The 25,274-nt window shown below is 35.4% G+C and overlaps 3 protein-coding genes across 3 annotated transcripts; 1 reads left to right on the top strand and 2 right to left on the bottom strand.

The window, feature by feature from the left end:
• Positions 1-1,794: 1,794 nt before the first annotated feature.
• Positions 1,795-5,677, bottom strand: LOC144441018 (torsin-1A-interacting protein 1-like). The gene is made up of 2 exons (XM_078130528.1): positions 5,671-5,677; positions 1,795-4,953 (listed from the first exon to the last, which is right to left on the bottom strand). Exon 2 carries the CDS (start codon positions 4,912-4,914, stop codon positions 3,673-3,675), a length of 1,242 nt encoding a protein of 413 aa, XP_077986654.1. The 5' UTR covers positions 4,915-4,953; positions 5,671-5,677; the 3' UTR covers positions 1,795-3,672.
• A 414-nt stretch (positions 5,678-6,091) lies between these two features.
• Positions 6,092-15,786, top strand: LOC144441242 (3-keto-steroid reductase/17-beta-hydroxysteroid dehydrogenase 7-like). The gene is made up of 9 exons (XM_078130798.1): positions 6,092-6,141; positions 7,329-7,532; positions 8,644-8,736; positions 12,177-12,291; positions 12,822-12,940; positions 13,098-13,278; positions 14,370-14,426; positions 14,993-15,091; positions 15,697-15,786. The coding sequence occupies exons 1-9, from the start codon at positions 6,092-6,094 to the stop codon at positions 15,784-15,786; spliced, it is 1,008 nt and encodes a 335-aa protein (XP_077986924.1).
• Positions 15,787-19,294: 3,508 nt separating this feature from the next.
• On the bottom strand, positions 19,295-23,944 carry LOC144441029 (uncharacterized). The gene is made up of 2 exons (XM_078130541.1): positions 23,805-23,944; positions 19,295-23,326 (listed from the first exon to the last, which is right to left on the bottom strand). The coding sequence occupies exons 1-2, from the start codon at positions 23,826-23,828 to the stop codon at positions 21,497-21,499; spliced, it is 1,854 nt and encodes a 617-aa protein (XP_077986667.1). The 5' UTR covers positions 23,829-23,944; the 3' UTR covers positions 19,295-21,496.
• Positions 23,945-25,274: the final 1,330 nt, after the last annotated feature.

Genomic DNA, 25,274 nt, shown 5'->3' with positions numbered 1-25,274 from the left:
ATACTAATGACCCTCTGATTGTTCATTGTGTTACACAAGAGAAAGTACCCAAGTTGCCAATTTTTTTCAAATGATTTTATAATCCAAAATGATTACATATCACTTTTTGATGTAATCATATTCAAAGTAACACATCACATGAATATAGATGTAAATTTGTCGTGGGCTAATTTATTATCAAATTTTATTCATCCAAATGTGTAAAAAAATTTAAATAAAGGAATTAGCCCATGGCAAATTTATATCTGTATTCACTTGAAGTGTTTCTTTGAATATGTGTAAAAGTCGTTTTGATTGAATTCCTTAACCAGTTAAATTATCAAATGAACACATGTATTTATCGTAACCTTTTATGATAAAGTATGAAGAATACTAAAAAATAAATGAAATTTTCAAATAATCATCATTTAATTTAGAAGTTGATGTTGGTAATTTGCAACTGTGCTACTGTCAAAGACTTTATCATCCAAGAAATTTTGTTTGACATTGTGAATAATTTTCATGGAGGGGGGGGGGGGGGTGGTTGTTGTTTCTCCACATCTAGAGTTCAAGTTCAAAACATATATATCCATGGGAGTAGCGTCTTTTAATTTTCTAAAGTAGTTCATGTGCTATATGTATATATTTTCAAATAAACTAACTGAAGGTGGCTGACAGTGTACTCATCTTTGTGTGTATGCATCAATCTGATGAAGGAACACATCCCCTATTCATTACACGCAAAATCAATGCACATTTCATTATATATGTATCAGTATATATATGACAATAAAACACATACATGTATATCATATATATCATATCATATCCTTTTGTCTGTCTGTACCGACATGATATCTAAAAAACTCCTGCATCAGTTCTTATGAAACTTGCTACACGTCTTCTGTATGGTGATTCCAGCTAAAAGGTCGTACTTATCAGCATTCAGCCCAGGTTCAGTCCCTTGTAAAATTAACCAAAGTATCGTTAACAACACTTCAACAACCACAGACCATGAATTACATTTGAGTGAACTTGCATGAATCGGCTAATCTCATCTTGTTGTACCTACATTTGTATACCCACCAAGGTCCTTCCTACCCCATGCTATATCGTACATTACCTATTTACAGTTAGGTGTATGGCCATTGTGTAACTTGATACAAAATCATGATCATATCTGACGGCACACAGCATCAGTGAAATCCATGCTCTCACAAACCCTATTTGATACTCCAGGCAAGATTTGTTAGCCGTTATTTTCTGTTCATATCATTCCATGCAAGCTTGTCCATAGGATGACAAAATTACATTTCAGCAACTAGAACTCACCTTGTCCAAGTCAGGTTAATGTGGGATACTATCATACCAAGGCATTTGATATCACATGGTATGCATGAGGCAATCTGATTGGTTGTAGTGTTGATGTACAAAACAAAATTAGCTATGCAGCTAATTTGTAAATAAATGAAACCGTAGAAGAGGCTGTGGTTTACGACGATGTACTCTACTCTACTCTTAGACTACTAATTTACTTGAATGTTTATTTTATGTTCCCATTCATAATCCAACATGTAGAGCCCTGAACATTTCAATGCAGTAACATGAAAAGGGTTGGCAAGAAAGATCCACCGAATACAATGGTAACTTTGACTAAACAAGTAAACAACAATTCTCAGAGTTTTACTGTCAATAAATTTAATTTATTACACATGAAAAGCAACATATATCTTGATGGGATATGCTGTAAACTCATTTTATTATAAATGACTGAATTTGAAATGTATAATATGTTCCAGTTACAGCTGGTGCAGTTTTGAAACAAAACAAAAATAATTAGGAAGAAAACTCTAATAAATTTGATTGTACACTAGATGTACAAAATAGATTAATGACATACATTTACAATACAATAATATTTGAAAACTTGACAAACTGGAATTGATTGAATTCACTTTAGGGTCGTAGTTGTAATACAAAAAATATAGAGGAACATAAAAAAATAGAGAAAACTGCAGTGTGCCCTTTTATCTAGTCACCAAAATACTTTGAACTTGGTTTGAGTCAAATTGATAGTATGTTATACAGCAAAGCAGGGAATTTACACATTTTGTTAAAAAATAATATACCTAGAGATTCTCTTTGTTAACAACATGTGTAAATTCTCAGATATGACAATTTTTATCTCATTCCCAATATTTTCTTTGGTTCAATTGAGGAAAAATATGAGTGACATAGGGGGTCTTGTTACTATGTGCCAAAGACAAAACCTTTATCACCATCAATCCATGCATAATTTGGGAAAATAATGGTGATTTTCATGGCCTTCATATTTTGATTAACATAAAAACAATAGTGTAACTGCATATTGCTGTGACATAGAGCCATAAAATAAATCCAATATTTTCTGTTTGCACATGTACAACTTGGCATCGCTTTACAACTGATTTCACATGTATATTGTCAAATTTACATACTGTCTTACTTAGGTTCTATGAAGCTATTTTATAGCACATACAAATCATATGAAACCATTTGCACAGTACAGGGAAAAGCCAAATTTGGTTTTTACCTGTAAAAAATATCGTTTAGTTACACATATGGCTTTGGGTGCACACTACCAGAGTACCCACTATGCCAATTTGATACACCATTGATGATACACAGCAATTCTTTCTAACACACCAAACATGTTTTGTATTCCTCTATCTCTCTCAATGTGGTGACTCACAAAAAGAAGACATTTTTATCATTTTGACCCACAATGTAGACATTTTTTAAATTCAGAGGACACACTGCATGACACAGCATTGCTGTATAGTATAGAAATATTATATAATTATATTGAATTCATGCCAGGCACACCTCAATAGTTAAAGACATAGATAAGTACTACTAATTCCTAACAATTCTGGGAAAAATAATAACACTGTGTATAAATTTGAAGAAAAAGAAGTCAAAATACTATTACTAAATTTAGTAATATTGATAAATTCAGAACAGCTGCCACACTAATATTCATAAATAAATGTTAAATTTGCTATTCTACAAATAATATGCCTTCAAAAGTAATGAATTCCTTAAGTCATGATCAAGGTTGTTTTCTATTGTCACCTCTCATGAAAAGATTCAATCTAGTGTTGTCTATATGTCTAACAACTAAGCACAAACATATGTACAGCTGTATTGCACCATTTCAATTCAGTTCATCAGTGCTTCATTTAGAATTAGGCCTAGGCTAGTATACCATATCACAAAATTCAAATAAAGTACTGATACCACAAGATTGGCAAAATCACCTCGTGGAAAATGTACATTGTGAGAAAAGTAAGTACTATCTAAACTTTTAATAATAATAGAGATCATGGTAGTTGCCAAGATTACTAAGCAAGTGGTTATACAATTTTGTACTTACATTGGTCCTTGCATTCAATGATCATGTAATCATGTGAATGAAGTTATAATTTTAGGACCTTAAGCATGAAGTTTGTTGTTTGGGAATGTCATGTATTTTGTATGAATATGAGCCTCCACTTTGTGAGATACAATAGCTAGTAATGTGAAAGACACCAATCAATACAAATGTGTGATATTTATAAATACTCTCCTTACAATAATTAAGTTTAATGACATTTCCATTGCAGTACTTCATTATTTCCTGACAATCCATCATAATATCTTTTTATAAGTCTCCTAAATGACTGGATTAGGATCATACTCAGTGTTGACAATCGCAACAGAATTTCCAATTCTGCTGAACAAAGCTGCAATCTTATCAGTATCAAGATCCTCATGCCCTTGCCACTTTGACAGAAGGAATTCGTCTACTTTCTCTTGCTGTCTTCCTGTACTAAAGTTGTTGCTGATTTGATATGGCAGATTGATAGTAAAGATGATGACCGTGTCTTTGTACGGGGCATTTTCATTATCACAGTACTTATAGAAGATCAAAATAGCAGGTGGTGGTAATTCTTCTAGTCTGTATATGACAGCTGCTTTACTTCCTCTCTCAAACCCATTTGCAAGAAGAGTGTCCACTTTCATTTTGACAATGTCAGGATCTTCTGATTTATATTCAGTGCTGTTAATGAATATGGGAGTGGTGTCACTTGGATAGGTCTTGCTGAGTTGTGAAGCAATTTCATTGCCTTGGTTACTTCGTCCTGGAGGACTGGCTATCATTATAACAGCAGGCTGTGTTGGTGCAGGGTTCTGGATAACAGACTGTATGGGTATGCCACATATGCTCCAAAACCTATTACTCAGACCTGGGTGTGTTTGCTGTATTTGAGTAAATTTGTTTCTGAACTCTTTCTCTTGTTGAATTTTAATCGCAGGAGATTCAGTTCTTCTTGTGAAACCTCCTCCAACATCTCCAAACAGCAAAAAAGCTATAACTGCCACAGCTATGGCACATGATAAGCAAAACACCTTATGGGTGAATGGTGAGCTTTTGTTCAAATCATATATGTGCTCTCCCTGGTGAGATTTGACATTCTGGTTAATTTTCTTCACTGGAGTTGGCTTATTTTTTGGTTTGTGTAATTCAGGGCTTGCAGCTGAAGGGTTGATTGCCCTGTTCTTTTTCTCTCCTGTGGTGAGATTCTTGTTTGAACTGTCCAATACTGGTGTCTTGCGTGTTCTTGAATTGGGCGAGTTGTGACTATTTAGATCTTCATCAGATGTCAATCTACTGTTCCTACTTGGACTGTGATACCCCCTTGGTGACTTTCCCTTTCCATTCTGTGTTTCCTGCTTTAACGGGCTTGTATTTTCCACATCAATGTCTAACGATGTATCTGACTCAGAGAGATTAGATCTGTTTTTAGACCGATGAGTCTTAGTGATACCATCTTTCTTCTGCACCCCTGGACTATAGCTATCTTTATCTTTGATTGACTTTCGTTTCAGTTTGTTTCGTTCGGCTCTACTCATTGTGAAGTGTATTCTTTGCTCACACCATTCAAATGAAATCTGTAACAGTATAGCAAACGTTATTTTGTTAGCCAAATTATACATCAAAGTTGGATATTTTATATCATTGAAATAAAAACATTTCAATGAAAACATTCAAATTCAAACACCAAAGTAAAGTGCTTTCTGTATGTATCACAATTGTTTATAGCATTCATATATACTATTTCATTTGCTAATTGACCACAATAGAAAGGCCACATGCTAGGCTTGTATACATTTACACTTTGGTATGAATGCTATAAATGAGTGTAGCTCACTGATAAAGCGCTTTACTTCAGTGTTACTTGTTGTATTGCAATTAATTCTGTGTTGGCTTGCATTGTTCCCCGAAAGTTATCTTCTATAACCTCCGTTAATTTGTCGGGGAATTATTATGGGTGAGGTATAGATCATACTTGATCTACCATTTCTGTCAGAGGCCTTCCAAAAACACTGACTTCAGACAACATAATATTAGTTGGCATTGCCATCCAGAAGCAATAATAAGCACAGCCTGAGCAGCTGAAAATTACTTGATCATGGTGAGATAGAATAAGGGTTGTTCTTGTTGCGTTTAGAAATAAAATCTGACCGTATTACAAATTATTGTAAAGACGTCAACAGAAGGCTGGGTGGCTGAAGTCGCAGTACAAATTTACTCATTGAGTCATTGACATGGCGGAAGTGAAAACACCAAAAACATGTTTGTAAACAAAAACAAAGACATACACATACCGTTCTATTAGTATCGCTGGACAAATTAAACTAACATACCTTCTAGCTATCGAAGTCAAGATTATAACTCGACTGGATATGAAATGAGAGCACAAAACACGATTAGTAATTTCTACGAAACGAAAACGAAATTGAAGCTGGCAAATTTGGATGTATGTTCGCAATGTGTTATCTCAAGTGTGTATCGTTGTTTCTCTAAACTTATGTATGCGGTAGCACAGTTCCAAAAAGTGTTCCTTGCCCTAATTATGATTTTAAAATGAAAAGATAATTGTCGATTGTTGCAACATAAGAAGGGAAAGTGAAATCTTATTATATTATTCGCCCCTGTGCGCAACCCAGTATACGAGCGCCCTCTAGTGATATAATATGAACAGATAAAATCAGGTGATGTTACAACAGGTTGGGAAACATCCATAAAATGTCAGGATCCAATGACATGAAAAATGTCCTTATTACGGGCGGAAATGCGTAAGTATTAATATTAGTCGTGGAATACTATATAAGGATATAGTTAAAATATTGTATATTTGTTGTAATTTATAAAGATATACGAGTTGCATTTACCACACAGTCGAGTCAAGTGCAAAGGTCAATCGCTCAATGTCCATGTACCATGTACCACGAACTTTAATCACTGCATACGTGGTAGTACTTTGCACAGGTCATATGGTTTTGATAGGGTACGTGAAAAGGTACTCAGGCAATAATTTGTGTAGTATATATTCAATATCAATTCTCCTGGACAGTGTTTACAGTTGCCTAGGCAACAAATTTTAACTGAAGCCTATATATGCATTTGAACTTGAACTTTGAAGAGACATATCTAGATAAAAAGTCAACATTTCAATAGTAAACACACGTATTATACAGTCTACTGGAAATTACTGGTCAAGGACATGTAGTATGGTAGAGATATTGAACCAAGGGTTATTTTTGATGAGTTCCAAAAATTATAACTGTAGGACAGACCCAGTGGGTGATTTATGTAAACGTTTTATTTTTCTGTCAGAAGGTTAGAAAGAAATATTGATCCTCTCTCTTTGGACTGTCAACAGTTTTTCTCTCTCGCTGTAAAGTTCCTCAGCACCCCCCCCCCCCACCACCACCACCACCTATTGATCAATTTCTGCACCATTCGTTGTTAACAGTATGATTCTCAAATGATATCAAATGTCTGAGCTTTGAACTAGAAATTATAACATATATGTTGTAAATGACAACTGTGATGTTTGTTTTTTTAAATTAGTGTTTTGTTACATATAATAACTTAATCATAATCTGAACATTATTGAATCACCTGTGGGTATACATATTTGTGTACAAGCAACACATAGTGTGGTGCAATATATCCAATCAAATTGATTTTTTGGGTCCACACCATATATCATCACCTCAAATGAATCTGGATTTCAAATTATTACTTACACTACTATAGATCAAATAGATAAATAACTGCATATCCATATAATATTTAATTATTGGTATTTAAAGAATTTTCAGTAAATATATTGCTGGTTGTCACATCAAAAATGTAACCCAGTTACCGCTAGACTGTAAGATATGTCATGTTGTATGAATGTCAGTCTCTTACAGACCAAGTTACTGCTAGTACAGGTTAAAATACTAATGCTATGATTATGTTTGTCTTTTTACAGTGGTATTGGTCTGGCATTGGCAGAGAGACTTCTGACCTTAGATAACAACATACACATCTGTTTAGCATGTCGTAACATGATAAAGGCGGAGGCAGCTCAAAAAGCATTACAACTCTCCCATCCTGGTGCTAGTGTTGATACTCTACACATTGATGTCAGTGATTTACAGTCAGTCTACAATGCTGCAGAAGAAATCAAATCAAAGTAAAATAGATAAGAATACCTAGAAAGTGTTAAAGTACATGTATGCTTTATGTTCAAGCTGAAGGTCTTCTAGCCTAGTTCCATGACAGACAGAATATACAGTTTTCCCGTCTAGTCAAGGTCCCCAACAATTGCACATAATTCTGTGCTTCCTCCCACGTGCTAAAATCTCGCAATAGTCAAAACATGGTCAAAACAGCTGTATCAAATGTATTAATGAGCGATGACGACAGCCTGTCAACTTGTGATAGATTACTACTGACATGCGCTGTTTGCTCTTCACTCACCATGACATTCAAACATACTTGACACCTTTCATTGGGACCTTGACTAGACAGTAAAAGTGTGTATACTGTCCGTCATGGAACTAGACTAAAGGTCTTCCAGTATTGGCTGTTTGTGTAATTGATAAGCGTTATTGGACTCGCAGCCAATATGGTTCAGTAGCGGGGTAATGTGGACAAAGACAGTGTGATATGGGCATTGGCAGAATGATTTGGACAATGGCAGGGTGATGTAGACAATGGCAGGGTGATATGGACAATGAAAGCTTAATGTAGACAAAGACAGTGTGATATGGGCATTGGCAGAATGATTTGGACAATGGCAGGGTGATATAGATACAGGACAGTGATATGGGCCTTGACAGGCTGATATGGACAATCACAAAATTATACAGAAACATAAACCCAAGTTAATTACTTATTTAAATCCATCTGCCATAGCCTTTTGATGACAATAATGTACACTATTCTCTCCCCTATATAAGTATATCAGTTGAAATCCCCTATAATATGATTCATACATCATGTGTATACGTTTCTGTTAAACCTTTATACAGGATAATAAAATATAGTGGCCAAAACTCAAAGAATTAGTATTACTTGATCCTTACGTACTTGATACAATAACAGTTAACATGAAAATATTTAGCTAAGGATGCAGAACACTTACACTATAATAATTAACAAATTGATCAAAATTATCACATTGCTAGTTATTCGTCAAATCAACTTTGTAAACATAAACAGACAATCAATGACAAACATATCAAGTAAAGTAATTATTTTGAGTCTTGTTGCTTTCTGACAGTATGTCCTCTTCTTTACAGATACAGCCATATCGAATATTTATACTTCAATGCAGGGATTATGCCAAACCCAACAGTAAATTGGGGAAATTTTTTCAAAGGCTTATTCTCCAGGTAAGTATGTCAAATCATACTTTTAAAATCAAGGGTAAACATACAACATTTAGAAACATTAAACAAATCACAAATTTGATACTGATTCAAAAACTGACCTTTTTGAGTCACCTGCTATTAAACATAGGTAAAGCTCATACAGCAGCGTTTGTGCTGTGGGATTTTGGACCAGTGTTTGTGCTGTGGGATTTTGGACCAGTGTTTTTGCTGTGGGATTTTGGAAGTGTTTGTGCTGTGGGATTTTGGACCAGTGTTTGTGTTGTGATTTTGGAACAGTGTTTTTGCTGTGATTTGGGAACAGTGTTTGTGCTGTGATTTGGGAACAGTGTTTGTGCTGTGGGATTTTGGACCAGTGTTTGTGCTGTGATTTTGGACCAGTGTTTGTGCTGTGATTTGGGAACAGTGTTTGTGCTGTGATTTTGGAACAGTGTTTGTGCTGTGAATTGGGAACAGTGTTTGTGTTGTGATTTTGGAACAGTGTTTGTGCTGTGATTTGGGAACAGTGTTTGTGTTGTGATTTTGGACCAGTGTTTGTGCTGTGATTTGGGAACAGTGTTTGTGCTGTGATTTTGGAAGTGTTTGTGCTGTGATTTGGGAACAGTGTTTGTGCTGTGATTTTGGAACAGTGTTTGTGCTGTGATTTTGGACCAGTGTTTGTGCTGTGATTTGGGAACAGTGTTTGTGCTGTGATTTTGGAAGTGTTTGTGCTGTGATTTGGGAACAGTGTTTGTGCTGTGATTTTGGAACAGTGTTTGTGCTGTGATTTTGGACCAGTGTTTGTGCTGTGATTTGGGAACAGTGTTTGTGCTGTGATTTTGGAACAGTGTTTGTGCTGTGAATTGGGAACAGTGTTTGTGCTGTGATTTGGGAACAGTGTTTGTGCTGTGATTTGGGAACAGTGTTTGTGCTGTGGGATTTTGGAACAGTGTTTGTGCTGTGAATTGGGAACAGTGTTTGTGCTGTGATTTTGGACCAGTGTTTGTGCTGTGATTTGGGAACAGTGTTTGTGCTGTGATTTGGGAACAGTGTTTGTGTTGTGATTTGGGAACAGTGTTTGTGCTGTGATTTTGGACCAGTGTTTGTGCTGTGATTTGGGAACAGTGTTTGTGCTGTGATTTTGGAACAGTGTTTGTGCTGTGATTTTGGACCAGTGTTTGTGCTGTGATTTGGGAACAGTGTTTGTGTTGTGATTTGGGAACAGTGTTTGTGCTGTGAATTGGGAACAGTGTTTGTGCTGTGATTTTGGAAGTGTTTGTGCTGTGATTTTGGAACAGTGTTTGTGCTGGGATTTTGGAACAGTGTTTGTGCTGTGATTTGGGAACAGTGTTTGTGCTGTGGGATTTTGGAACAGTGTTTGTGCTGTGATTTGGGAACAGTGTTTGTGTTGTGATTTGGGAACAGTGTTTGTGCTGTGATTTTGGAACAGTGTTTGTGCTGTGATTTGGGAACAGTGTTTGTGCTGTGATTTTGGAACAGTGTTTGTGCTGTGATTTGGGAACAGTGTTTGTGCTGTGATTTTGGAACAGTGTTTGTGCTGTGGGATTTTGGAACAGTGTTTGTGCTGTGATTTGGGAACAGTGTTTGTGCTGTGATTTGGGAACAGTGTTTGTGCTGTGAATTGGGAACAGTGTTTGTGCTGTGGGATTTTGGAACAGTGTTTGTGCTGTGATTTGGGAACAGTGTTTGTGTTGTGATTTTGGAAGTGTTTGTGCTGTGATTTTGGAAGTGTTTGTGCTGTGAATTGGGAACAGTGTTTGTGTTGTGATTTTGGACCAGTGTTTGTGCTGTGATTTTGGAACAGTGTTTGTGCTGTGATTTGGGAACAGTGTTTGTGCTGTGATTTGGGAACAGTGTTTGTGCTGTGGGATTTTGGAACAGTGTTTGTGCTGTGATTTGGGAACAGTGTTTGTGTTGTGATTTTGGACCAGTGTTTGTGCTGTGATTTGGGAACAGTGTTTGTGCTGTGGGATTTTGGAACAGTGTTTGTGCTGTGATTTTGGAAGTGTTTGTGCTGTGATTTGGGAACAGTGTTTGTGCTGTGATTTTGGAAGTGTTTGTGCTGTGATTTGGGAACAGTGTTTGTGCTGTGATTTTGGAAGTGTTTGTGCTGTGATTTGGGAACAGTGTTTGTGCTGTGATTTTGGAAGTGTTTGTGCTGTGATTTGGGAACAGTGTTTGTGCTGTGATTTGGGAACAGTGTTTGTGCTGTGATTTTGGAACAGTGTTTGTGCTGTGATTTTGGAAGTGTTTGTGCTGTGGGATTTTGGAACAGTGTTTGTGCTGTGATTTTGGAACAGTGTTTGTGCTGTGATTTTGGAAGTGTTTGTGCTGTGGGATTTTGGAACAGTGTTTGTGCTGTGGGATTTTGGAACAGTGTTTGTGCTGTGATTTGGGAACAGTGTTTGTGTTGTGAATTGGGAACAGTGTTTGTGCTGTGGGATTTTGGAACAGTGTTTGTGCTGTGAATTGGGAACAGTGTTTGTGCTGTGGGATTTTGGAACAGTGTTTGTGCTGTGAATTGGGAACAGTGTTTGTGCTGTGGGATTTTGGAACAGTGTTTGTGTTGTGAATTGGGAACAGTGTTTGTGCTGTGGGATTTTGGAACAGTGTTTGTGCTGTGATTTGGGAACAGTGTTTGTGCTGTGAATTGGGAACAGTGTTTGTGCTGTGAATTGGGAACAGTGTTTGTGCTGTGATTTGGGAACAGTGTTTGTGCTGTGGGATTTTGGAACAGTGTTTGTGCTGTGAATTGGGAACAGTGTTTGTGCTGTGGGATTTTGGAACAGTGTTTGTGTTGTGAATTGGGAACAGTGTTTGTGCTGTGGGATTTTGGAACAGTGTTTGTGCTGTGAATTGGGAACAGTGTTTGTGCTGTGGGATTTTGGAACAGTGTTTGTGTTGTGAATTGGGAACAGTGTTTGTGCTGTGGGATTTTGGAACAGTGTTTGTGCTGTGATTTGGGAACAGTGTTTGTGCTGTGATTTGGGAACAGTGTTTGTGCTGTGAATTGGGAACAGTGTTTGTGCTGTGATTTGGGAACAGTGTTTGTGCTGTGGGATTTTGGAACAGTGTTTGTGCTGTGATTTTGGACCAGTGTTTGTGCTGTGATTTGGGAACAGTGTTTGTGCTGTGATTTTGGAACAGTGTTTGTGTTGTGATTTGGGAACTTATGTAGACTGTAAGATACGTGTCACTCCTGCCTCACCAGCTTCTCTATCTAATGGGGTTGACTGATGTGTAAGGGCACCATGTGTCATAGTGTACTCCACAAACTATGAACATTGGTAACAGAAGGTAAAACTTGTACCACATACCATTACTTTGATTGAGAAACCCTGCTAAATGTCTGAAGAACTCTGGTAGTCTTGGCCTACATATTTTACTACCACAAGGATAAAAAGTGTGCCCAGCAAATCGAGAATTTTCTGTTTTACCTGTAGAAATGTCCTTCATATGTTTGCAACTGGTGAAGGTTTACTAATGCAACAAGACAGTACAACAAAAGATGGTCTCAAAGCTGTTTTCACAACCAATGTCTTTGGTCACTTCATTTTGGTAAGTTATACATTTTGTAATAATAATAATACTATAAACTTAGTTAATCAAAATTATATTCAGAAATTCGAATGCCCTAGTGTTGAAGCAGGAGGAAATTTGAATACCCAGGGAAACCCTGGCATTGTTTGATAGTGTCAAACTAAGCCTCACCCTTCTTACATACAGACATGGGGATTTTTAATCAAACCCAGCTGACTTTGGGTGAAAGTTACATGTAGGCTGTTACTATTTCTCTTTTCAAACTAGTCAAAACTTTAGTATATAAATATCTTTTCATCCCAACAAAATAAATGTTAGATTTACTGTATCAAAAAATAATGTTGTGTTTGATGTATACTTTTGATACATTATATTTAGTTTTTCTATTCAGCCTTATTTTTTCAGAGAGTTTGACAAAGCATGTTGACCTGAACAGGCCAAACATTACTCATCAGTAAAAAAATTACCACATTTAGTATCATGTTAATGTCAGTGCATGCCTTTGATTTGAAAGCATTAAAACTTATCTGTTCCTCTTATACTACCAGTTACGAGAACTTGAAGACCTTCTAAGCAAACAAAGTCAGCCAGCCAGGGTTATCTGGACTTCCTCTAGTAATGCAAAGAAAGATGCTTTTAGTATAGATAACATTCAACATGAAAACGGGTAAGTTCTTCCATGATGTTATGTCATGTATGTCTGATCTAGACCTTGACAATACCGGGAACTCATAATATCATATCATTTCATATCATATCATATAATCATTATCATAGTTTTGAGTTACTAATAAACTAAATGTTGTTATTTTTTCAACTTGCAGGTATGAACCCTATGCGTCTTCCAAGTATGCTGTAGATGTTCTTAGTACTGCAATCAATAAAGAAATGAATCCAAAAGGCATTTACAATCATGTAACAAACCCAGGACTAGTTATAACCAATATGACACATAATATTTGTCCAAGCTGGTTTTGGAAGATTTTTATACCATTTTTAGTCCTGGTGAGTTAATTTGGTATTATGTTTACTCACTCAGTGTTTTCATTAGACCTAATAAAATAATGTGTGGTTCCTATTATGGGCAATTTTAGAATAGATGGGTAAGTAGATTTTTTTATTTTATTTTATTTTCTGTGTGAGTGTCTAGTTCAGGTTTTCCCCATTGTTTTCCAAATGGTCTCTGTGTTATTGATTTCTTCCCATCAGATGTAAAGCAATTACAGATGGCAAGAACAGTTTTATATTGTCTTTTTAAGTTGATGTCAGTTTCTGCATCCACTATTTCTTGCGAGACTTCACAATTTTTTCAATTGTAATATTTTTTCTTGAATACGTAAAAAAAAGTTTAGAGTTGGCAGTGACAAACTAGGTAGGGTTGTGTTACTGAAACCAAACAGTTATTTTTTTTTTAGACCCCATTGAAAACAGTAGGTTGATAATTCCTTATGTAATATATTATATACAATTTCCAGGACACACTTTAATTTCTACTGGATTTTAACTTTTTTTTTTTTTTTTTTACAAAACTCTGACGTAAACTCTTTTTACTTCTCCAGTTGTACATAGTACACATACTTTGACTTATAAATGCCATATTGTATGGTGAGACACAGCATATGAAATGAAACTGGTATATTTTATTCCTGTGGGGTAGTCCCATAGAAAGGTATATGGGTATATAATAATATATACCCATATAATAGTATATGGGTATATGCCGTCCCCATAGGTAACTATTTCATGAAGAAAATCCTTAAACACAGTCAACTTTTCATCTGAAAATCATGGGTTGATGTTAATATGGGAAATGTCTTAGTGCTTTAGAAATACCATCGCAGCATCAGAATAAAGGTCTGTGACTGGAAATCTTTAACAATGTGTCTGTTTTTTTGGATAAATTTCAAAATAATCATAGTGACAATCCAAACTTTAAGTAAACCATATGATGTGATCAGATTACTATTGTGTTACATTGTTCATGAAGATTAGGTCTCTGTTTCCTGAAATTATCAATATTGCATTGCCTATGTTTAATTATTTTTGTAAAGATGTGAATTCTTTTCATATATCGTAATCATGTTATTTTTCTCTAGTTTCGCATAGTATCTCCTGAAATGACACTAAGTCCATATAATGGTGCTCAAAGTTTGGTAAGTATATAATGTGTCAAGGCTTTGAAAGCACTGATATACTAGTATGTTTATCATTTGACTGAATCTATACAGTGACAATCTACAGACATATGACATATGCATGAATGAACTTAGACAAGACTTTCTTTCCTGTTGTCATTCTATATGAGTAGGATTCCATGCTTGGTTTTTTTGTCATAACACATTTTCTGTAAATTGGGAACACCTTTTCCGTAAATAATGTATTTTCATAAACTTTGTGTTCTAGATTGTCATTTCATGATTTCACATCACATCAATTTCGAGAGTTTGCCAAGAAACACTAAATTAAACTCTACTTCATCTCTATTGTTCTCACATTGGTCCAAAATTGCATCATGGGACTTAACAGACACGCATATGTATTAGACACACACTGAATATTCATGATTACTGAGGGCTTATTAAAGTTATTACCTTGAAATAAATAGTCATGAATATTCAGTGTCCGTCTAAGATAATAGGTATAACTATAGGATTCATTAGAAGGTCTTTAATGTAAAAGAAAATTATAAACCTATCAAAGTACTTGGATTCTGTTTCAGTTCTGGCTCTTCAATAAAGACCCAAAGACATTAGATCTTGATGAGAAATACCACAGCAAGATGTCAGTCCTTGGTACAAATTATGTTGTAACAGAAAAGGTAAGTCTTAGACCAGCAATAAGTATTTTCATATTTTTTAGTGACAAGGGTGAACACAAACAAATGATGAAATGCTCTTCTCCACGGAGACCTGGTAGGATAGAGAATGCAATGTGAATGCTTTAATCCTATGTACTCATAGTATAGAACTGCAGAGGATTGTATGCTCACCAAGGAGTTAAGGTAGTATACGAAGTATAAAGGACTGTTTTCCCACCATAGATCCATGCCAGGGTTAATAATCGTTAAAGCCTGGAGCTCTCCATAGAACAGGCACATTATGAAATACATTTTATTATTATTATTATTATTATTATTATTATTATTATTATTATTATTATTATTATTATTATTTGCACAGCAGTGCAATACCTAAAACAATGCTACAGTGCTATGAAACATGCATATTGTATGGGAAAGTGAATATTTACAATGTGTAATCACTGAGGTGATATAGGAACAGTAGCCATTAGCTTATAGACTGCATGCATGACAACCCAATTCCAAGTATTAGTGTAAAAAGGCTAAAATTCTGGATAGATTTGAAGCCTTAATATAACTGAAATAAAAAATTGAATAACAACAAACCTTTCATTTGTTTTCAGCTCCAATTCGAATCTGGTTTATCAACACAACTATACAGGAAGCTGGTTGCTATGGAACAGGCCTATAGAAAGAAATACATAAACAAATAACAGGTGCAATACTGAAATATCAATTCAACTGTTCTGGTATTTTGAGAGATTTTATGATAGCAAAAAAACAGTACCCACAAAATTAGTCTCAGACCGATCTGCTGCAACACTTTTAGACTAGTGATTTTATACAAATTATAACTTTTATATATTATATAGGTTGTTTTGCTAATGTTGTTACACCAATCTGTTATCCATTGTTTCTGTCATAGTAACTTAAACCTCAATATTTGAATCCCACAGTCTTTGATAACTACTATCGCATCCATAGGATTAGGCTTTTGTATAGGACCAAACGTTTCTTAGCTCTGCCAGACATTGTGTGTGTGTGTGTGTGTGCATACATATGTATGTGCGTGCATACATGCATACATTTATGTATGTATGGTATTGCTTATAGTAGGCAATAGTAATTGTTCACTGCTATGGCAGAAGCAATGGTGAATAAGCGTAACATATAGTCATAAACCTCTTTCATCTACAGACCTAGTTTAACTTACCTTGTAGAAACAGTAACACTCGGGGTATACTTTCAACATTTTCTCTTTTTTGGTTTTCTCAGTTTTGATACTTGGCTGAGTTTCAATAAACCATATAGGAAATATGGGAGAGTTTTATATTGTTTGACTTTTTTGGCGATGTGAATTTAAACTCAAATTTCATATTTGAAAATTATCACTTGTTATCTGTCTTAAACAATTGTGACTGGTTGTACTGATTTCAAGCAAGGAGTTTCTTTAAGTTCCCTGTCAAAGCTATTCTGTGATAATAATTTCTTGAACTTTAAGTGTGTACATGGCTTTACTTGAAGCTGCACAACCTGTAACTGGGGTATTATGTTTTTGATCTGACAACCAACAATATAGTCACTCAAAATTAACATTGTACATGTTAATAGGGAACTTGCAATCCAGACTGAGCATGCTCAGATTCAAAGGACTATGGGATTATCTGTGGTTATCGTAATACCTAATCTGTAGCTACCGATAAAATAAACCTCCCACAATGGTGAAGGTGACTATGAATTGATCATTCGTGGTTACAAACAATGTAACATTATTGTTTACAATGCTAATTGATTAGTATTTATTATCATATTTCCCATGATGCAACATTCAACATGGCGGGTTTACAAGTTCCCTATTAGGTCTATTTTATCTGAAAGTAGTATGTTAAGAAGTTGAAATCATGATTCATTGGAGTGCTGATTTTTGGGTACAAACCCATAAATCTATTTGACTTGATCTAATGTTGTTACACCATATACATGTACTACACAAAAATGTTTACCTTCAGGTGATTCTATACTGTTCAGGGTGTACAATATAATGATTACAAAAGTTTCAAAACACATTCCAGTTACAACTTTCATGATGGCCTTCAAAATAGCTGTAACAAACACAAACTTCACATTTTATTTAATTTTGGCAATCACTCTTTTTGATGTGCTTTAACTGAATCTTTTGACGTGCAATCTTTTCCTCAGGAATGAAAATCAACTGTAAATCTTGATTTGTAATGAATTAACTTTTTTCACTGCATGTATTATAATGTTATGAATATTTCAATGACAAGCCAGGTGTGTTCTTCATTTTTTGTTGTTTTTATTGAAAACTTATTCTCAGCACAGCATTGAATGAGTTGTCACCAGTTAGTATTAGTTATATAACTGAAGTATTTACAATAACACTATGACTGACTTTTGAAACAATTCTGAACTTGTGTAATTATAAATTTGATAGAGGTTTATTCTGCTGCATTCAATGATGTGCCAGGTTTTGTTTTTGAATTTTGTTGTTGATGAAGACTTCTACAAAAACTGACCAATGAATGATTTGTTTACTACTTATAATTGGAGTACTTACAGTAAGCACCAGGACTCTTCAACTATTGAAACAATTCTGGACTCATATATAACTTATAAGAATACTTTGATTATAAATTTGAAGTTTTATTCTACTGGATGCAACTGAAATGATTTTACTGCCTTTATTAAGACTGTAGAGTACTAATATGTACTACTATCTGCTTTAATGTCAGTGTGACAAAGCCTTTTTTTATTGAACTTAATAATTAGTACATGAATGTGATTTTTTCGATGAAATGTGCAATACAATGAGTAAAGTGTGTTAATAAAGTAATGTGTGAAATGATTTAGTGTCCGACTTGTGTTTGTGAACTGCTGACAAAACAAGCCACTGGTCGTGTACTCTTCATTCTCAGTCCAATGGTAACTCTTTACTCTTCGTTCTCGGTTTAATGGTAACAATAGAGTACACCAGCCTATTGGCAGTACTATGTATTATGGTAACATTAATTTACACCAGCCTATTGTCAGTACTATGTATTATGGTAATCAAGCTTTTTCATTCTGTACCCCTCATCTATGGAATGCCTTTCCATCACTGATCCGAGCTGCTTCTTACAATAATATTACTTTATTAGGAAGTAACATTTCTTTAATTCCAGTCTAAAATGAAGTTGATATATGCCAAAAATTTACATAAAACAAGAACTTTGTCCAAACAGTTTTGGCGGGAATGTTTTCAGTATTGAAGGGGTTAATGTAATGCGCTTTATTATGATTATGATTATGTTTGTACAGTATTGGACAGCTAAATAACCATGGATGGTATAATGAATATTCATGACTCCTGAGTGCTTATTTCCTTCAGATAAATAGTCATGAATATGCATTGTTCATCTAATCCATATTCATGACTGCAAAGACCTATGAGGTAGTGAAACAGTGAAAGAACAATAGAGGTGAAAAAGACTTTTAATTTGGTGTTTCTTGGCAACTGACCGAAATTTATATGATGTGAAATCTTGATATGACTCTCCAGAACTGAGTGACCAATATTTTATATGATCTTAGGCACAGGTAATAAAGAAGGGAGATACATCTTTGCATTACATTTGGTGCTCATTATCACCGAATGGCAGCCATATTTGGTGTAAAAATCAACAATTTGTGTCTGGAACCAGAAGACAGACCTCAGTGTTTACGCCTTGATTATAAGATGTTACCTTTTTACTGATATCATCTCTCTATTAGTATCATTATATTTGAAACCCAACCTGGGGTACAAGACATAGCCATTTTGAAAAGTAAAACAAACCTGGGGTGCAAGACTCAAATAAAAACAAGGGGGTTGTCAGTGACCAAGTTGTTAAAACACTTGCCTCTTTACGACTACGGTTGCGCAAATCTGCCACACTGTAAGTATGAGTGTGTCATTCAGTTTGACTCTACCAAACAATACAGGTTATCCCACAACATTCAGATTTCCTCCTGCACTAACACTGAACCCATTAGGGGTGGCCCTCACTGGACTTCTTGGAAGATAAATGCTGATAATTCTTAAAGAACTACCAAGTATAAATAATGACTATTATTATAACTCTGCAGATACCATGCATCATTTATTTATCTTTTTTCAGTAAACAATAACAAGCTGAATTTGTGAAACAAAACAAAATAATAATAACAAGAAATCACTATTTTCTTTTACTGTATCATATTATAGACACAGTTATTTCCTTCATGTATAACTTCATACATGTTTTTTTGCTATGACAGAATATCCCACACTGAGTAGGTATATAATGGGTGTTTTTTTTAATAGTACCACTGTTATACTCTCAAAATGTCAGTGTCACAGAATGTATGTCCACACTGCTATGAAAAGAATGAAGGAAACCACAGGTTTTTCAAAAGCTGTGCAAAAAATGTCATGTTTATATTGCATGTGCCCTTTTAAACAATAAGGAAGTGATTGATAAATCACAAGAACACATAACGCTACATCTGATCCTAGACTTTCATAAATACTTGCATGTTACTGACACTGTAGCAGTAGCTGTATGTTACTGACACTGTAGCAGTAGCTGTATGTTACTGACACTGTAGCAGTAGCTGTATGTTACTGACACTGTAGCAGTAGCTGTATGTTACTGACACTGTAGCAGTAGCTGTATGTTACTGACACTGTAGCAGTAACTGTATGTTACTGACACTGTAGCAGTAGTTGTATGTTACTGACACTGTAGCAGCAGCTGTATGTTACTGACACTGTAGCAGTAGCTGTATGTTACTGACACTGTAGCAGCAGCTGTATGTTACTGACACTAGCAGTAGCTGCATGTTACTGACACTGTAGCAGTAGCTGTATGTTACTGACACTAGCAGTAGCTGCATGTTACTGACACTGTAGCAGTAGCTGTATGTCACTGACACTGTAGCAGTAACTATGTTACTGACTGTAGCAGTAGCTGTATGTTACTGACACTGTAGCAGTAGCTGCAGAACTGAACTTTGAAATTTAATCTGAAAATGATACAACACTGGCAATAAGACTTGTTTTTGCTTGTAGATGTAGGCAAATCTCACCTAAAATAAACAAAGTAACATCATGTGATGAAGGTCCTCCTTTTAATCAAACCTCAAGATGTAAACACTGTGAAGGACAAAAATAATTGCTGTAGTTACAGTCCTTCAATAGACAGAGTGTGCCAACAGTAGTACACATATCGTTACTGAAGGCACTGTTTACTATATATTAAAAGAACTTGAATAATGAGACATGACCATAAAAGTCTGTTTATGGTAAAACTAGAAATAAACATAGCAAAAGTCAAATATACAGTTGTAAATAATTTGTTATTGAAAACACTGTTTGGAATACATAAGCTGAAGACAGTGTCGGACAAAATACTGAAAATGTGGAATTTTTCACAACAGACGACTTTTTGCTTGCTTTACTGATAAACAAACAAATGTCAAGAAAATAAGTAATTTTGTACACAAACATGTACATCTGGCTAAGTATTTTTGTACAGAATTAGTCTTCTGGAACTGACAGAAAACTGTAAAATGGTAAAATTCTCTTGTGGCAAAAATATCTAGTTTAAAGTTATTAGCTAAGGAAGTGTTTGTTGATTTGCACCACGTTACAATAATCATCATGGCAGTGTTATAAATCTGTCTATTCATCACCTGCATTTTTGTAGCAAAAATTTTACAATTACAAATATCACTTTACACTTCGCACATGTCTCCCAATTAGTATATGTATAATTTGACAATCACATGACATGCTATTGCAATGTACCAGCATACACCTGTTCGCTGGTGCCTGTGTACATTGCATACGTACACAGGTAACTAGTAATCACATCTCGCACTCTCATTGGCTGGGACGACTGATCACCCAAAGGATAGCTAGTGTAAAGGATAGGAATATATACACGTTTCCATGGTAATTCAATATTGTAGATCCAAGATGGCAATTACTATAGTCAGCTGTAGTCTCACACACACTTGATACATGCAAGTCATGTGATGACACAGTGGTTAGCAAATGTACACCTGCTGATATAGTACAGCAGACTAGAAATTCTGAATGTAAAGGTGTTGAAATACACTATTGCATCAGATATTTTTTACCATAAATGTACTTGTCTGTAAAGTGCAAAGAAAACAACCTTTGTTCCCAGTTTGATTTACCAAGGCTCACTTTTATCAACTATTTACAAAAGTTGTCCTCCCTACCAGAATTCAATAATCTAAGCAGTTACTAACACTGAAAAAATAACATGAAGACAAACCTTTTGCATACAACAGAAAATAAATATATTGATGTACTTTGAAATATAATAAACATTTTGTATGTAAATCAATTTTTCATAAATAATTGATGAGATCTGTTTATATTTTCATTAAATCAACATATGAAGAAACTCCTTTGCAACCATTGACTGAAAACCATTGTAGTTTGAGCGGGAAATACTGGAGTTGATCTGTGACTCGATCAACAATTTCCTTTGAGGCCTGATAACCTTTCTGTCTCAGATCCTTCTCAATACATTGTTTGACATGGTGTTTTGTCAATGGTAGAAAAGGTACCATGAAATCAATGGTAGATTTCAACACTGTGTATATTAGATAGCCATTCATGTGATCAAAGTCGTTTGTATCAGATCCTTGTACAACAGTTTCACGGAAGGCAGTATGATAGAGATATCCTTTTATCTCATCAAGAGTCACTGAATCAAATGATTTACCCTGGAAGTACCGCTGCACCATTAATTCAATGATTTCTTTGCCAAAAAGGTTGCTTTCTAGAATGTAAATTACTTTTCCATTTTCAATCACTGATGAATTTCCTTTGAATACATCAATAAGTACTGGTAACAGACTTAAAGGGATGCTGTCAATCTCATCAAATACAAGAAATCTGACTTTACAGCCATATCGAGTTGTCGAGTTGATTACTTTTACGATCACTGTTTTGTATTCAGCTACTTTATCATCATGAGGGAAATCCAATGATGAGACAAACCTATGCATACACCTCTCAAGCTTTTGTTTCTTGAAAAGATGATCTGACAGAATTTCTGTTACCATGGTTTTACCAGTTCCAACCCCACCATGAAATGCTAACACTAGCGGGTTTACATTTGTATCATCCACAGCATAGTTGGTAATAACATTAGACAGAAGTTCATTCACTATATGCTGCCCAAATACTGATTTTTGTAATACTTTGTCAAGTTCTGTAGTGTTAATATTCACTGGTTTGCTTCTTGTCAGGCCAAGAGGAAGATTAATTTCTTTTTGTACAGAACTATTTTGACTCATGAGTAGTACTGCAAGGAGAACTGCTGATGTGACAAGAAGCAATAACAACCACCTCGAAGTCCAAAAACTGTGACTGTTGGCATTGTTTTCTGTTGCCTGTGTTTTTTTTGAAGACATCTTCCGCATCTGATCCTTAGTTTCCTTCATTTCTACTTCTCTACAGCTTTGATCAACATGTTTTCTTTGCCGGGATTTTGTTCCTGTCAGACTCCTACCGGGAAAGGTTTGTCTATTTGGTAAAGTGTTATTTCCTAAACTAGGAGGAACAGAAGCACTGCGAGAAAAGCAACCACTTTGAAGTCTTCCTGTTTTGGGTTTAATCACAGGAACACGTAAACTTTCATTTCTGTTAATCTTCACTCTATGATTAGGTAATATAGTTTGCATACTAGCATTGCGATACAAAACATTCTTGTCGAATTTCTTCATGTTTCTATTTCCATCATATACTGTATCACCCCTTATGAACTGTTGATGGTAGTCACTATTGTTCATGGGTCTACTATCATCATGGACTACATCACTACAAAACAAATTTGCTTGAAAACTTGCAGACTTTTCATCATCATAACCTGTTTCGTTTCCTTCAAATTGTGAATAATGTTGAAATGACTGTAATGATACTGAGTGAGTATTTCCATCTTTAATTTGGAGATTCCCAGTCTGCTGAAATGAAAACACTTGATATTTCTGTGTGGGTGTCAAAGATGACACTGGTGGAGGATTGTGGGTTACTGTTAATGCTCCAGCCAGCCTGCTTGGTTGGAGTAGATTTTCTCTCTTTGGACCAATAATTGACATAGAGTTCCTGGAAATACCCTGTAGAGTTGACTGTGGTCTATTGATAAATTGGTTTGGATATTCTTCCCCTGGCACTGACTGACAGAGAAGACTTGGCTGCAATGCAAGCAGAGATTGATAGAAATAAATAAATAACTAGTATTCATACATGCATGAAGGTAGGAATAGAAGAACTGTGTTAATTTTTACTTTCATGCATCTCTCTCCATGATATGTGTAAGGGTTTTGAAATAATTATTAACATAACAATACCTTCAGTCTCTCAATCTTATACAAATGTCATCTGATAATCTATAGCTAATTTCTGAGAACACTGATGCTACAAACAATGGGGGGGGGGGGGTAGGTTAGTATGTTGTGTACACAGTCGTGTGGGTGAACCATGGAAGTATCACCCATGTACATGTACTTCCATAAGACGTATTTACCATACATATTTTTTTTTAAATCATACAGATTCATTCGAGTAACTGCAAGTAGCGGTGCTGACGTACTACCTTCCATCTACTTCCGGTTTCCTAACAGCATGTCTGCGAAAACATGTGAACAAGCAACAAACTATACAGAAACCTACCATCCGTGATGGTTGCCTCTTCATATTCTTCAAATGGGTTAACAACACGTAACAACGAGGGACTCATTGACGAAAAATGCCCTAAATATGCCATGATATCATTTCGTATTTCCCGGACTTTGAGCTTTTCAAGAAGTTTTCACTGGGAAGGTTCAGAGGTCACAATAATCACGCCCACCTAAGTAGGTATAATTTCAGACTAGAATAATTTATTTGCCAGAGTTTTCACAAACATTCACAGAAAATAGATCTATGTAAATATTTATGTTAGAGCATGATATGACTGAATATTGTTGGTGACACGTGACAATGTCTCTTCCATGAAAGTTCAATAAAAACAATGATATTTAAGACCCTCTAAGACAGTGTTTACTATTGACATACACTACAGACGGGTTGCCAGGGGAAATTGCATTGACATGCAAAATACGGTACATTACATGGCGGCCTTCTAATTATCCGGAAAAATCACCGGAATTATGCCACTTATGGTTTGATATGGACATTATCGAAATGTAAGCAACAAGTGGGAATGTAAAACGCACAAAAGGAAGTGATTTGACGTAAGTTAATCTTGACTTAGCACTACAACTTCACGAAGACGAGTCTGTGGAGAGCGCGTCGTGTACAAATATGTACATGTACTTTACTGCATGTGTGACGTGCACGTCTCACTTTCTTGGGGATTTCTTCCGTCGGAAAGTCCATCAGTGCGTGGGGGTGTAAGGGGAGGGAGGGCTATAGCAGTTTTGTTGTAACTTGCACCTCTCTGTATATGGTTTTCAATACGACAAATTCTGTTTTTGTTATCGTTAAAACAACACAGTTTAACAACGGTGAATTTGAGTTGATAGACAAGCAAAGACATAAACAATGTTTGTGTTGACATCGACAAGATGGTAAATATTTTGAAAACAACCACAGAGTTATATCACCTTGTCAGCGGAAAAAAAAAATACTCTCATGCGAGAATACGTTGTACTAACTTTCACACAATGTGAACACGGATGATAAAAACTTGCACATTGTACATTAGTTTCAACACGTCAATGAACAGATCTAACGGTATTTACAAATAATTTTGACAACCGAAAAATAATCAGTAAAAGGTAATATGTGTGTTCGTATATATTTGATAACTATCATTTTTGTATTTCTTATTAAAATTCTTTTTTTCCCACAGTGCACTTGCACTTTGTGTTTCTCCTTTCAAAATATCTCTTTTCCAATCACATTTTTCTCAGTTTCCCCATTCTTATGGTAGTCATTCTTTCCTTTCAGACTCAATTGTACTTTCCTTTATTGAGTATACTTCAAATTTCATTAAATGTGTTTTGTGTACATTTTTCAAATTCAACCAAATTTCAGATGGTTATAATTTTTCTACCTTTTCCCCCCAACCGCAGACCCAGTGTACAATGTCATCCACCCTCCCCCTATCCCCAGCCATGGCAGCTGTTGTGACTGGTC

The sequence above is a fragment of the Glandiceps talaboti genome, chromosome 10 (genome assembly GCF_964340395.1).
Source record: "Glandiceps talaboti chromosome 10, keGlaTala1.1, whole genome shotgun sequence".
NCBI lineage: Eukaryota > Metazoa > Hemichordata > Enteropneusta > Spengelidae > Glandiceps > Glandiceps talaboti.
Note: the sequence above shows the minus strand (reverse complement) of the source record. Positions and strands in the feature narration are given on the sequence as shown.